Genomic DNA, 14,890 nt, shown 5'->3' with positions numbered 1-14,890 from the left:
ACTTTATGTATGTCCGCTGACAGGCCAGTTCTGGCCTAATGCGTAATAAATAAAAAAAAAAATTTCTTCTGTCGGTAACGTTTTTGTACCAGTTTGAACGTTTCGCCGCTACGATAAATGGCGCTAAATACAGACTTTATGAACCAAATAATTCTTGCCAATATTTGCAGTGTGTCTTATGGTTCAAAATGCAAACAATTCTTTAAATGGATGATTAAATAGATAGCACGTAAGTGTGTCTTATTGTTTCAATACGTTTCAGAAAATAATCTCGCCTGTGGTAGAAATCATGCATCTGGTTTCATAAAATATTTTTATAAAATTTTTGTCATAAAGATGGTCTACCTTTATATCGCATACAACAATACACAACATAACGATACAATTTAACAAATATTTACATTTTTCTTAGAAATCGAATTTAGAACTCAATATATAGAATGCCATGCTTATTCTGCGCGTATTACGTACCGAATGCATAAAGCATATTTATATTTCTTTAGTAATCAACAACCATAATTAACAATAATGAAAATATACAATTAAGTTGCTTTATGTAATTCTAGGTACAATATACATGCTGATTCTGCCTTAAAACTGATTATACATAGTACAAGATCGAATCACATTTACTTTCTTACAATTGTAAATTTCGAATTAAATAATAAAATACACTTTTCCGTGATTTTTTATTTTCTTCTTACATTACATATCACAAAAAATAGTATTTGGAATATTATTTACGTACATGGAGACCCACAATATTTCGCGTGCTGCTAATATTTGCCATTTCTTAAACAAATATTGAACGACAAAATTGTACCGAACAATTTTAGCCTACATAAACACATTATCCTAGTATTTACACAAAAACAATGAGTTTGCAAATAAATGTTAGAGCATTATCATTGTGTGGTTTAATTAGTCATACTGCCGCCTAAGAATTTGGATTCATTGTCTTATACATTATTGTAAGTTTCATATGTATAAGTTCTTGTACACAATTTGTCAAAATGGCTTTAAATGGACTGTTCGGTGAGGTTTGTAAAAGTACAAATGTTATCAAATCCGTACAAATTCGATTTCGTGTTGTACCTCCGGTATTTTCATGGAAAAATAATTTATTAGAATAATTCGTATTATACAAAATATTTGGTATTTCTGTCGGTTATGCGAGTAACCTGAGCACCACTAATATCGCCAGGAACTTTGTGACACATGTGCCTGCATACAGCTGTGCGTTATTCGCCAAATGTTTCCCTGAAAACAAACATTTTGTTAATAATTAGTTAGGAAATTTGTTTGTTATCATTTTTTTAGGTTGCGTGTACTTTTCTACTGGTCGTCGTAATGCCGATGACATTGCGTTGACTTGTGAACATGTAAGATATACATACTAAATTAATAATAAAAAATGAAATATTATGAATATTTAAAGTAATAAATCAATTAAATAGTACACTGAAGAAGTGGGAAAGTATGTCAGTTTTATATAAATGTGGATAAATTATTCCTACTATGACTAAATGTTTCATCGAAAATATAAGCTCTATTTAATCATAATTAAAAATAAGTACTTTGACTATGGCATATATTAAACTTGAAGAAAGGTGAAATACGCATTTAAATTGTATGGGGTTTGCATAGTCAAGAACATTCGACAGTTCCACATGAACATTTGAGAATCCCATACGAACCCGTATGGACTTTTGATAAGATAATCTTTTTTCCTAACGTTCAAAGGAAGTCTAACTCTGCTCTATCATTCGAAAACAGAAACAGTTGTGTAACTCTCTACAATCATTCGTGTACAGTCACATTTATTACATTAACCACTCATCATTTAAATCGTTCAAAATCAATGTCGACATAAAGAAAATTAATAATATTCGTGTCTAGTGCATTCTATTCGCAATCTTCAACATTTGCAATCTTTTGTAAAACAAAAATGGATGAAAACTATAGGAAGACATTTTGTACAAGTGTCTCTATAATATTAACTAGGAAACACAGAATATTAACGAAAGCTTTTGTTTACCTCCCAAAGACATACAGCAAATCCTTTCATATGATCATTTAACAATTACACAATCGATTTATTTTTTTCATTATACCTCAAAAAGTTTACGTTAAACACGATTGTACAACGATTGTACGATAAATCGTATCTTCCTTGAACCATTTCAATGGCGATAACATTCAGTTCTAATAATATGTGCTTCATAGTCTAATCACGGTAATACTATATGAAAATAGCATCATTGAAAAGGGTCCATTGAGAACCTTTCGAAATCTTTCCCACTTCTCAGGAGTCATCGATCAATGACCCGTGAAACAGCTGTACTCGATGACCGGAACTTCAAAATGACGCCATTCTATCCACCGTGGTGTGGACCCGTAATGCAATCAAAAAATGTTCCTCCTTTCTCGCTGTACACCATTTGAATAAATAAACAAAATCAAAAACGACTATTTTACGTCGCCTTATAAAAATAACAAGATATTTATTCACCTTTAGCGTTTTATATCATATACAGTGGATCCAAAAAGTGTTTAAACACTAAAATTCCGATTTTCGAAAAATTCTTCATATTTAAATTATCACAGTTCAAATATAGGCAATTTTTCGAGAATCGGAATTGTAATGTTCAAAAATTTTTCCGATCGCTTTACTTAGAACAATGTCACAGACTTTACTTTCCCGACAATAATGGAAGTTGTCCAGTGATTTATGGATGGGAATGTACATCGGTAACCAAGTATTTTCGTTAATTATTGTACAGGCTTGAAAGGTGTAATTAGGAAAGTAATACTTACAGTAAGAAGCTAAATAGGAATGACAACAGCATTCCCGTAACCTCGCGTATTCAGCGCAGTCCCCAGCATGCACTTTACATTCTTCTGGTCCCACGCGACAAGTATGCTTGACGAAAGGGAATACCTCTAAAACAATAGACTGATAAATATACGAAACACGATCTCTTCTACTTTGCATGAGAAAAAATGTTGCGATCAATGAAAATTGCAGAAACGTTAGAAATCTACCGGGTGCTTCGAAACGTTTCAACGTTTCGCTAGTTTAACAATTAGCAATAACGATTGTTTAGTTTAACGATATATTTAATAGTTTAAGAGCAAATTGCAAAGGTTCTCTACTTTTCGCAGTAAGCAAATTAAAATTAGCACAACCGAGAGAGGCTACGCGCTCTAATCGATATAAATAAGCCATTGTGGTTTGAAATTTGTTTTGAAACGAAATATGACGAATCCTCGTTTTACATATCGCCTCTACGGTCGATAAAACAATCGAACACGAAACGAAATATCGCGATAACTAACCGGTTTTGTACTTGGGTCGATTAACCAATGCATGGAACGTGTTGCCGAGGGTTTCCGGTTCTGCCTCGGTTCCGGTAGCGTAACCGACGACCATAAATTCGATTTATTTGCGGAGCTTTTCGTCCAAAGGTAGCAATTTTATTTTCAAAGTTATCAAGTATTTGTAATTATGACTGGACCCCGGATTTCACGTATTTATAACAATAACAAGTAGGGGAGAACACAAAGTAATAAAAATACCAGGCGATTTTAATACAATACTTTCAATAAACATCACGAAAAGATTTTTTATTTTCTCACTGTGCAAAGAGTGGGAAAACATTTATTTCCAATTCTTAATTTTGCAACACTCCCTTCTCATGTAAAGTTTGTGTAAAGCTTATCTAAAAGGTTATCTAAAGTACAGTTATTCGAAGCTTTAAGACGTTCACGATAATTTGTGTAAGTGGGGCAAATCGTATCTCTCTGCTTCATTTACAGATAACGATGATGGTTGTAAAGTAAACTGGAATGGCTTAATTACGGTTTCCTGTGACCAGATTAAATATCCCACAACTCTTTGTAAGAACAAATGGCTGCAAACTGTGCCAATGGAGACAAGAAAAATGTACTGTACTGACTAAACTAAAATGTACTATACTAAACTGTACTATGCGATACTATACTATACTATACTATACTATACTATACTATACTATACTATACTATACTATACTATACTATACTATACTATACTATACTATACTATACTGTACTGTATCGTACTGTACTGTACTATACTATAATATACTATACTATCCTATACTATACTATACTGTACTGTATCGTACTGTACTGTACTATACTATAATATACTATACTATCCTATACTATACTATATTATATTATACTATACTATACTAGACTGTACTATACTCTACTATGCTATACGATTTCATCAATTTTCTCTACTTTCTATTTTGTACAGTTAACCGATTTGTCAAGTACTATAGTTGTTTCTGCGAAGAAAACGATCAGCATCGATTTGACCGGCGCCGCCCAACTGTTTAATCGTTCCGGTCGAATAGAAAAGTGCAAGGCAGAATGTGCAATTCGTATGACTGATCGAAACGAACTCACGTATTCGATACGTGCTGCGTGGTGCGTGCAGTAACGCAATTTTATTGCTACTGTCATTGTTACTGCGATTCGCGTATCCACTTGACGTGCGTTAACAGTGAATATTGTGTTGTGCATATCGAAATGTTACATAATCCTACGCATTCGTCCGGAAATTCTTGATATTACAATTGCTGTGCTTGAATACTACAAAATAAATGAAAAAGTAACGGTTCATGCGACCAATATACCCTAAACTTTCATTTACTTGTACGGACGAATCCTTATGGAGTAATCGCAAAAGTAAAAGCGGTGAAATAGAAATTATTTAGTTAGAAAAGTGAAAAATATTTACGCAATTAGCGGAACATTACGCTTGACTACATACACTATCGTCCAAAAGGTTGGGTTCGCGAGTCATTCAGAATGAACGTCCAGTTAACAATCAATTAAAAGATCACTACGTTCTCAAGGATTCAAAGAACGAAGAGTGGTGGTTGAGGATTATAAAAATGATTTCCATCAGGCAATTTATCGTAACGATATATACGAGACATTTGCATACATTTTCGTGTCACTATCAGACTCGTTAAATGCTTATCGCATACTTGAAAATATGTAGTATGTGAATATTTTTACGTTGTCGTTTCAGTTGACGTAATCCCGCGTGAAATTCATTCTGCTTTTTGTACTTGAATTTTTGTATTCACACGTCACCATTATGTGTTGTTTAAAAATGTTTGCATATCTGTGAGCTCGATCTTGTAAACAGATGACTATGATAACAGAGCTAGGTAAAATATTTTGTCAAATAATAAATAATGAAAAATAAAATATTTCATTTTTTAGAAAAAATACCCCATTTGAAATGCTGCTTTATTGAAACTACAGGGTAAGGATTGCTTGATATAAGACATGACGATGATTGATAAACTGTTGACAAAATATGACGGCGTCAATTACAATACTGTGACTAACATTTTCAGTGGATGATTACACACGGTAATCGCTAAAAACAATACAGGAGTTACACGCGAATGCGCGATTAGTCACGGTCTAAAATCGTATGATTTACCGATGAAATATTATTTCGTAGTCCGTTCTAGGAAGCAAGGTCGCGCGGAGACATGCTAATCAGAAATTTAAGCAAATAAATTTAGGGGCCGATGACCGATAGTCATGCTAACAGTTCGGAGGAAGGACGCCTGGAATACGAAGTAGCCCCGTTAGCAGACACGCCATTGTGTTCGTATTAGTCACCCGGTATAACGATCCTGTGCCTGGTTGACATTAACATGCGTGCGAGAAACAAGGATGGTTTCTTGCTGCTAACGATAATTTCCTGAACAGGTGATTGTCCTTCCGTCCAGCTGTATTTAAAGGTGCTGAGGTGCTGAGCTTATGCATTTTTTATTGGTCCGAATGCTTCCCCTATCATAACGCTTGCCCGAGTAGTATCATTATTAAATCCTTAGGCTTGAAACCGTCTTTATGAAAAATAAAATATTCCTGCATCATTCGCAACAAAGGGGGACGAAATCTAATTTTATTTCTACTTTTAATAATTTACAAATGCGTAAAATCATTGAAATTTTCATTCATGGAAACCACTGTTTTGTTTGGCACAAGTATTGTGTTCTTTCCAAGCGCAACAGGAGGACGTGCATTCATGCGATTTGAATCGTGTGTCTATGATTCAGATTACGAGATCTGTTACTCTGTTGCACGGATTATAGGCATCGCGGCGATTCCAGCTCCCATTATGGTTATTCGAAATGTCCGTAAAAAGTTGCATAATCGTGTCGCCGACGTTTCCACGGTCAATTGTTCTTTACGCATGAATTGTCTACACGCGACTGCTGTTTTCAGGTGATTTCAGGCGATATTGTGAAGGACAATACGGTAACAATACGTGACCGATGGATAATGGGAAAGCTAATAAAGATGAAAGAAATCGTCTGGTTAGGTAACTGTTCCACATTATCGGGACCGATCGAAATAAGAAACCGTAGAAAAAGAATTAATTTCAAGCGGTTCGCATTATGGCGGACAAAGCAAATCTGAAGAAGCAAGGTTATCATTAGACTGTATATCTTTGCGCGTTTAGAACAAAAATATGTAGATCGAGGGCAGAGCAGTAAAAACATTTAAAGAATTTAGAAATAAAGTACAGCCTCGATCTAAGCCGAACGGAGCTACACGATCTATGTCACAACACGGACCCGAGGATTGGGCTTAGATCAACATTTCATTGTACTGTTGAATTATCTGGCAGCTAATTGAGAGAATTTTTTTAACATACACATTATTATCAGTTTATTAAAACTATTGAAGGAGAAAAGACTTTTCCTGTTTCTTGCAAGTCATGCAGAACATTTTCATTTTGCATAAAAATCCACAATCTAATTAAATATCGTTCCTCGTTATTGGGAGCGACAAAAAAACGCGTAAAAAATTGTATAAAAAAATGAACCTGGAAATACTATAGCACTCACCGTTAAAACTGCCATCGCAACAACAATGATCGTTTATAACGCTCTCGTCTTCGCAATAACTCATCTCCGACCTCGTGCAAGCCTTGCATCCTGGAATTGGTCCTGGAAAATTTTTACAAACACGTTCCATTTATTCATTTAGAAAATTTCGTTATTTATATTGAAGCACTACAGCAGAGCTACAGTAGAACGCCAATTATGCGAAATGTCGTTGTCAGTTTCTGAATTTCTGTACATTTATATCCGTCACATTGCGTCAAATGATCTACAAAGATTAGCATAAAAATCTGCAATCTATTTTTCGATTAAAGAAAACATTTAAATTTATAACGAATACCTAAATTGAAAAATTATTAAAACTTACTAAAACAAAAGGGCATGGGGGTTCAACGCGTTCATGTTTCTTCATATTATACGTCGTTGGACCTTCGTGAACATTTTTTCTGTACATCATTTGTCCAAATAACAATTCGCTAAAATAATCCCCAGATGACGCATAAATGGCGCATGCGAGTTCGTCATTGATGCGTCACATAATTAACCGGTCTACTGTAACTCTCAACTATTAAGTGGAAAATTATTAATTAACTATGGAAAAGCGGACAATCGTTTACGCCAGTACAAACGATAAAGCATTCAGGTCGCAGCCATACCGCATAGTTAAAAATATTGCAAAACACTGTGCCTCCGAAGCTTAAAAATTACGCACTACGCATCTACCATTTTAATTGGACAATTTAAAATTACGCCTCGCCATCCTCGATTCCGGGCGGCGTTATTAAAATACGAGACAATCGTATTAAACTGACGGAATATTAGCATGATTCACGATAATTGCTGTCTCGAGGTTTCACGCGATTGTTTTGAAATCGGTGTTGTCCGCGTGTACGCGACGCTGATGGCATTATTCGCGATACTTGCTTTTGCGTACAGGTACGTTCACCGGTCGCAGATAAACGCTGCTTTCCATTCCGTTATTTGCAAGTCCGAACAATGTTTACCGGCGTAGTTCAAAGTAGACTCTTAACTTGTACTGACATTGAAACTTTTTCTTTTGTTTATTAGGCACCGTAAGTGGAACGTTTGTATTGCTTGTACACGTGTTTGCCAAAATTAAATAGCTGACTCTAAACCATCGTTGAAACAAATTTTACTTTATTTATTTAGCGCCATTTCTCCTGTTAGGATATTACCGACCATAAGCTGAACGCTTCCAAAATTTGTACGTGTGTTTAATAGACATGAAAAATGGGCACTAAACATGTACCAATATTAAAACAATCTTATTCTATTTACTAAACGTTAGATCTTCTGTTAGGCTATCAATGGCCGCAATTTATGAAGCCAGAAAGTTTGAAAACATTTACATGTGCATTCGCTAAATGTTTATGTTACTTCTACGTGTGGGTCAGTAAAAATGAGTCCATCTACTTTTATATTTAGCATAGAATAGCTTGTAAAAAATGAGATCGATCGAGTCCACGTATGTTTGCATTCGGTACACAAATAAATCTGATAAATGTACAAAGGAAAATAAACAAATAAGTAGATATAAAAATGTAATAAAACTCTTATGGTGCGGAATGGAATTGACCTAGTTGGAAGAAAAGCTAAACAGTGAAAGATCTATCGAAATGAATGGCTTACAGTCTCACAGCGCAACAAGCACTCGGTAAACACTAGGATCAGCTACGCTGTGGATCGATTCTCTAAATTACTATAAAGAGCAGAAACTAAACTAATCGCCCTCTAGTTTCGAGTCGCTGACAAAGGAGGTAACCTTGGCTGTTATTTCCTGTCGATTGTAATGCTACGTTGGAGAAATAAACGATCGGTTCGGATGCTCGATAATTTTCATATACGCCAATGATTGTCCTCCGGTATCATGCACAAAGCCTAAACGGACAACAGTGATCTGCGAATCTACCGCGATACCTTTTTGATCCGTACCAGCTGCAATACAGGAAAATGAGAAAGACTATTTTACACACAATTCAATCCAATACATATTTACATAGCAATTGTCTTTCAAGTATTTTTCAATCTCTTTCGGATCAACGTTAGCCTGCGTCTGGGAATAGATATTAAACGGCCAACAATTTTAACCCTTAAGGGCCCGGGATAGTCACGTGACTTTTTAATTAATAATTTCCATTCACAACCTTCAGACACAGACTTAAGATCCGTCTTGGTCTTGATCCGGCGGGTCTTAAGTCTGTGACTAAACTTGTCACATTGTTTGCTCTGTATTATCGATATTATGAATTCTGACGCCAGAAACGTGCTTCAAGTTTTTCGCTTTATTTTGCAGAGAATCAAGACAAAATATAGCTCAATTTGTAGCTGGAGATATTTTCTAGTGCGCGCTGCTCTCGATTTCATCCAGAAAACTCATCCAATGGCATAAAAATGCTTGGATTCCGCGGCATGCACATCGTCAATTTTTGGCCCACTTCTAACGCTTATGTTACCAAATGTCTGCATAATCTCGGCAGCTCCTGACCAGCACGCTCTAGGTTGAACCTTCCTCTTTCGAATGAGCCCTTTACCAGGGACAAAATATACTTATATAAGGACGAAAACTTGAGGCACGTAAAACCATTTTTTTACGGTAATGTAGTCACTCTACCTTATCGCGAATCTACGAAGATCGGACCCGGAAGTATTTCAAATTTACTTTCCACCAGGTCCAAGGTATTTTTCATACGAAGAGAAACTGTGGACTCAACATTTTTACATCAAGTATAGAAAGGAAAATATTAATATTATAAATTTAAATATTTTTATTATTAATTAATTTGATTTTTGGATCCAGACATTAATTTGACATTGGACCCGGTAAGTAAAAGTGCCATGCCGCTTATACGGCGGCATTGGTCCGTTAAGGGTTAATTGATTATTGAAAAATTGGAATTTTAACTTTTCTAACTCCGGGTCGAAATGGACCCAACTCCCGGCGTCCGAGGGAGAGGCTGACGAAGTTAATTCGCTGGTCGAGGATACAGGCCCGAAGTAGCCGTTTGAGCGGATCAAAGGCAAGCTATTCTCGGAGGAAAGATAAATAGATTTCTGTGCTTCGTAAAGATGCTTTATAGACCAGACGTAGAATGAAGTCGGACAAGGAGCGTAACGCTTTTACTGTGTGTACGTGTGTACAGAGCGCGTATCTGTTAGGTCTCTCGTACCGGGGTAAAGTTTAAGCATCTTCGCCTCGGCGATTGCATCCTCGTAGAGGACTTCATGTTCCAGGAAATACTCCTCGTCCGGATGATGGTTCACCACTGCGACCGACTCGAGGTTTCCAAGATTTAGCAACAGTATCAGAATTTTGAATAAGGCGGCGTGGTTCATGCTAAGGCCTCTTCCTCGACATCTTCGAAGGCAATGGGCACCGCGATCCGATCATGCGAAGTCCACCTCGATTAGGTCCTTCGAACAGAGAAACATTTTTCAGTTACAGTTCAACTAAACAGAGAACCGTGAACGTTCGAGCAAGTTGCTTGGTTGCAGATTCGATCTGTATCGATTTGCACAATAAATAGTGTTTCGTATGAATCACAGTGATTTAGTTATAATAAGTAGATAATCGGTAGATGCAGCTCTCTAGAGATTAGGTAGACTCAGAGTCGCCAGATCAAGACTTGTTCCCCCACTCTAATTTCCCCTTCCACCGCGCCAACCCCCACGCTTCCGCCGCGACCTGGTCACGTGGGTCCCCCAGGGAGGGGGTAACCTTTTCCCCTCAATTCGTGCTCCCTCCCCTCATCTGGCGACACTAGGCAGAGCCAGCAGCCGGGCCCCCTCGTCTCTGATTTTTAATGTAAACTTAAAATTTTGTAAACTTAGAATCCCCAATTTTATATCGGAGCTATCCGATGACCGCGTTTATATTATTATGGTAGTTGTATCTTATTACGATCTTATCATTATTAGTATCTTATCACTAATTTGTAATTTTTTGGATTTTTTCAAAAGAATTGAAAATCTCCAAAAAATCCGACAAAATACGTATTTCTCATTGAAGTCTTAGAGATGCCAGTTTTACACGAACACAATAGTGACATATTGTCGAAAGCAACGTGCTTAATGTTTTTCAGATTTTTATTTTATAATGAGCATCATAGTTAAGAAAATAAAAATGTTTCTTTACTTTCCGATCTAAAATTTTCATACCCTTTTCCTTCAGTATCCAAACTTATTTTATACGCATTGTATGTATGATTGTCGCAACCGGAAGTGTATGAAAGATTACAGGATAAGAATGCGACGGGACAGTGCCATACAAACGATAACGATTGCTGTATCATCATCCTGATCCAAGGTAAATCCTAAAAAAGATCCTCTGTTTCCGAAAGAATTATGGCACTTTGTGCGTTGTTTTCAGGCTGTTCTCACAGCTGAAGCAAAATATTTTCATTGTTCTTGTAATACCATAAAATTTAACACATTTGAAGTTGATCCTGCTATAGTTTTATCGGTTCGTTCAAACGATTGCATTGAGTTTAAACAATTTTTGTAGACTCCTATGGTTGTTTAATAATGTCTACACCTATACAAATATATTTTTTCATTCGTCGTATAATTTTTAACCGTGACCAAACGTTGTTCATAGTTTATTCAAAACTTTAAACGTATTGTCAAATTTATTATACGTTAAACGCATTACATTAAAAAGAATTTATAATGTTTCGTCCAACAATTGTATGTCTACACGAGAATTTTCTTTATAATTATAGAAAATGTTTAGAAGTAACTCTCACTTCTTGTATCTATAAGTATTGTATAAGTTAACTTAATTAATTAATAAGTTAATAAGTTAATTTAATAAGTTAATTTATAAGTTGTCTAGTATTATGCTAGGAATTCGTATAAGCTACTAACTAAAGAACATTTCTAAAAAGCAATTAAGCAAAATTTCGAAACACAGAATTACACGCTTATTAATTATCAATTACTCGAACACAGCGTGACAAGTTTATTATATAAGTCAGAATCGCCCAAGAACAAAGTCATCAAGCAGAACTACAACTCGACGACATGATACTATCAAATAAACCTATTAGCGTACCTAATTTTTGCAAGTATACGGAAGACAACGTGAAACGTAATCACAACACAAGTTCATGGTGATATGGAATAATTACATCATCTTATCTACCGATCTATTGTCCACACTATGCCTGCGTTGAAATGGTACTGCCTGCACGCGAAACACACGGTCGACTCGAATGTCGAGAGGTTCTGATATCGATCGCGTAATTCATTTCATTTCGGGAATGATTCATCCCTTCGTGTCCTTCACGAGTGTGGCAAGGTCGGCCCTCTGTGTTCTCAAATTTGACCAAAATATTTTCCATGTTACTAAAATTTTTCATACTATTCGTGCTTCTTGCAACTTTTCACCCGAACACCGTAGGATTGTTGAAAAACGGTGTTATTGTGAAATAAACAAAGGCTATGTCTTTTTTTAAATCTTTATGTTTCTTACAACTTGTTACATAAACACCAGAGTATTAAGTTGAAACTGTTTTACTAAACAATGTGATAACATTGTTAAAAATATATGTTAAACTTTACAGTATTCGCTCGAAATTATCTTATTGTGTAGCATGATAATATACCCCGTTGCATTTACAATTGCAAAACAAAGAAAAACTAGATCTCTTTTAAATACTCGTGTTTACTACAATTTTAAAAGTAAACATTATGAATTATTCAACAAATTTATTTCCTTGGGTATACACGATTCAAAAAGGGTTAAAAATTTGGATACGTACATCCTTGTTATTCTCATAAGATAATATGAAATAGTAATGTTTAGTGCTCCGTGAACTTAGTATTAAAGCGCTTATGGAACCGGTTGAAAGCGCAGAGGGTAAGTAAGAATAGTGTAAAGATAAAGTAAGGTAAGTACTGGAAGTTATAGTCGTTTGTGAGTCACAGCCTGACGACAAAGACGGACGATCGTTAATTAAGTCCAATTAAGGGCTCTGTACGCGAAACACGGATATCTTGGCTGTTCGGATCCAAGGTGGAATGTCTTCCTGTTGATTTTATCCACATTTTCTGCACGAAGTCACTTCTCCGCTTCTTCAGAAAAACTTGAAAAACACCACAGACAACAAGAGAACTACTCCGAAGTAATCTGAAAGTTAGTTAAAGCAATGGTCGCTTAAGAAATTATGTCACGAGCCTGCTCGGTTCCTGAAGACGTTCGAGAAGGCGCGTAGCACGAAGAACAACGCTGTAGCTAGCAAACTGTATTTATCTTGTAACATTATAGCAACCTTCTAGACAACGTCTAAAACGTTTTAATTGCCCGTGGGTGTGTTTTCTACCATTTTTCCTTGGCACGTGCTGAAGCTTTTACTCCAAATATAATTTGTTTACTAGATTGCGGATTTTACGCATTTGTGACAAAATCGAGTAAGTGAAATATACGCTAATACGAAGAATTGAAAATTCGTGAAATCAGGTGGCACTTTCTTTTTGGTTTCTGTTTCTCGTAATTGACGCAGGACATTTGCATTTCGCATAAAAATCCGCGAACTGGTCACTAAAAGTATTCAATATTTTTTTAAATAACAATTTCAATTATCTCCAATTCTTAGTAACAGCCAATACTAATTGGAGGTTTACTCCACCTTTGGAGTTAATTATTTGTGTAGAAACGTCGGACTTAACAAGCCGCATTTGTTTAATAAAAATTCGGTTTCGCCGTCTGCGAAACTGTTCGCAGCAGCATAGTTGAATGGAAAAGTAGTTTTCAGATTTAATGAAGCAGCCTAACTCGCGTTTCGCCACCGAGTAATTAACAAACAAACGTTTTTGCGTGGTGAAAGAAGCTGTATCTTGTTGACCCGAACATTCTAACGAAAGAAGATGCGCTCTTACGTTTAAAAACATACTGAGAAAGTAGAGATACTCCTTATCGTCGGAGCGAGGTTTCCCTTACATTTTTTAGAGGAGGACGTTTATCTCGGCTTGACCTCTGATCCCGGCGAATTATCTTCGTTTTCTCGTTGTTGTTACGGAAAGAAGAGAAAAAATAATCATTCTAGCTTGTTTCTCTGAAATAACTCGAAAAACGATCGAGATATTGACAAATATTTTCAAACACACACTATGATCGTGCCATTTGTTCTTCACAAAAATTTCTCAACTCGCGTGGGGCCGCTTTTTTCGTTCTACAGCTTTCCGGGGATAAATTGTAAAAATAATACTAATATTCTCACCATTATTTGATTTCGTTCACTAAGAATAGTTTACGACAGTTTCTCGGAAGTGTTGCAAATTTCGTTCACTGACACAAAGCAACCGTATTCCCATGAACACGTCGGTGTAGCATATTTGCAGCCGTGGAAATTGGCGATACAAAAGTTTCCATTTGTAAACGAGTGGATTGTTGTTTAATTGGTGAAAACACTGTGCGAAGATTACGGCGGCAAGAGAACGCAACGTATCCGAGGAGGAGCAACCGTCGAACACTGCAGACTACGTTGAACTGTCGGCCGAGGGCTGAAAAGAGTGTTAGGCACCTCCGCCATCGTCCTATAGTGCGCTCACTATGGCACCGCTGCTAGAGCAAACCGGCTTGTATGATTGTACAATGGAACCTCCCTTACGCGAACACTTATGGACATTCTTAATATTCGCTCTGCATCATTTCCGACAATATAATTCACAACAATTTTACGACAATAATTTCTGTATAATTAACTGAAACATCCATTCTTCTAATACACATTGAAATACTTCCTAAATATACTTGTGATACACAGAAAAATCACTTTTATTACTAAACATGTTTATAACGATTCGAAATTTATTATGTCACCCAAAACGTAATAAATTCCAGGACAAATTGTAAATCACGAGGTTCCTGGTAACCCACGAGAGTGGTTGACGCGACGCTAAATAATTAATTTAAGAAAATAAAATAAAGGCGCTGTCGAGGA

General features: G+C 36.1%; 1 protein-coding gene across 1 annotated transcript; it reads right to left on the bottom strand.

The window, feature by feature from the left end:
* Positions 1 to 335: 335 nt before the first annotated feature.
* Positions 336 to 14,449, bottom strand: LOC143355197 (uncharacterized). Its single transcript, XM_076789816.1, has 5 exons — positions 14,168 to 14,449; positions 10,118 to 10,361; positions 6,933 to 7,034; positions 2,818 to 2,943; positions 336 to 1,260 (listed from the first exon to the last, which is right to left on the bottom strand). The coding sequence occupies exons 2-5, from the start codon at positions 10,281 to 10,283 to the stop codon at positions 1,169 to 1,171; spliced, it is 486 nt and encodes a 161-aa protein (XP_076645931.1). The 5' UTR covers positions 10,284 to 10,361; positions 14,168 to 14,449; the 3' UTR covers positions 336 to 1,168.
* Between the last annotated feature and the right edge of the window lie 441 nt (positions 14,450 to 14,890).

Source organism: Halictus rubicundus, chromosome 6 (genome assembly GCF_050948215.1).
Source record: "Halictus rubicundus isolate RS-2024b chromosome 6, iyHalRubi1_principal, whole genome shotgun sequence".
In the NCBI taxonomy this organism is placed as follows: Eukaryota; Metazoa; Arthropoda; class Insecta; order Hymenoptera; family Halictidae; genus Halictus; species Halictus rubicundus.
Note: the sequence above shows the minus strand (reverse complement) of the source record. Positions and strands in the feature narration are given on the sequence as shown.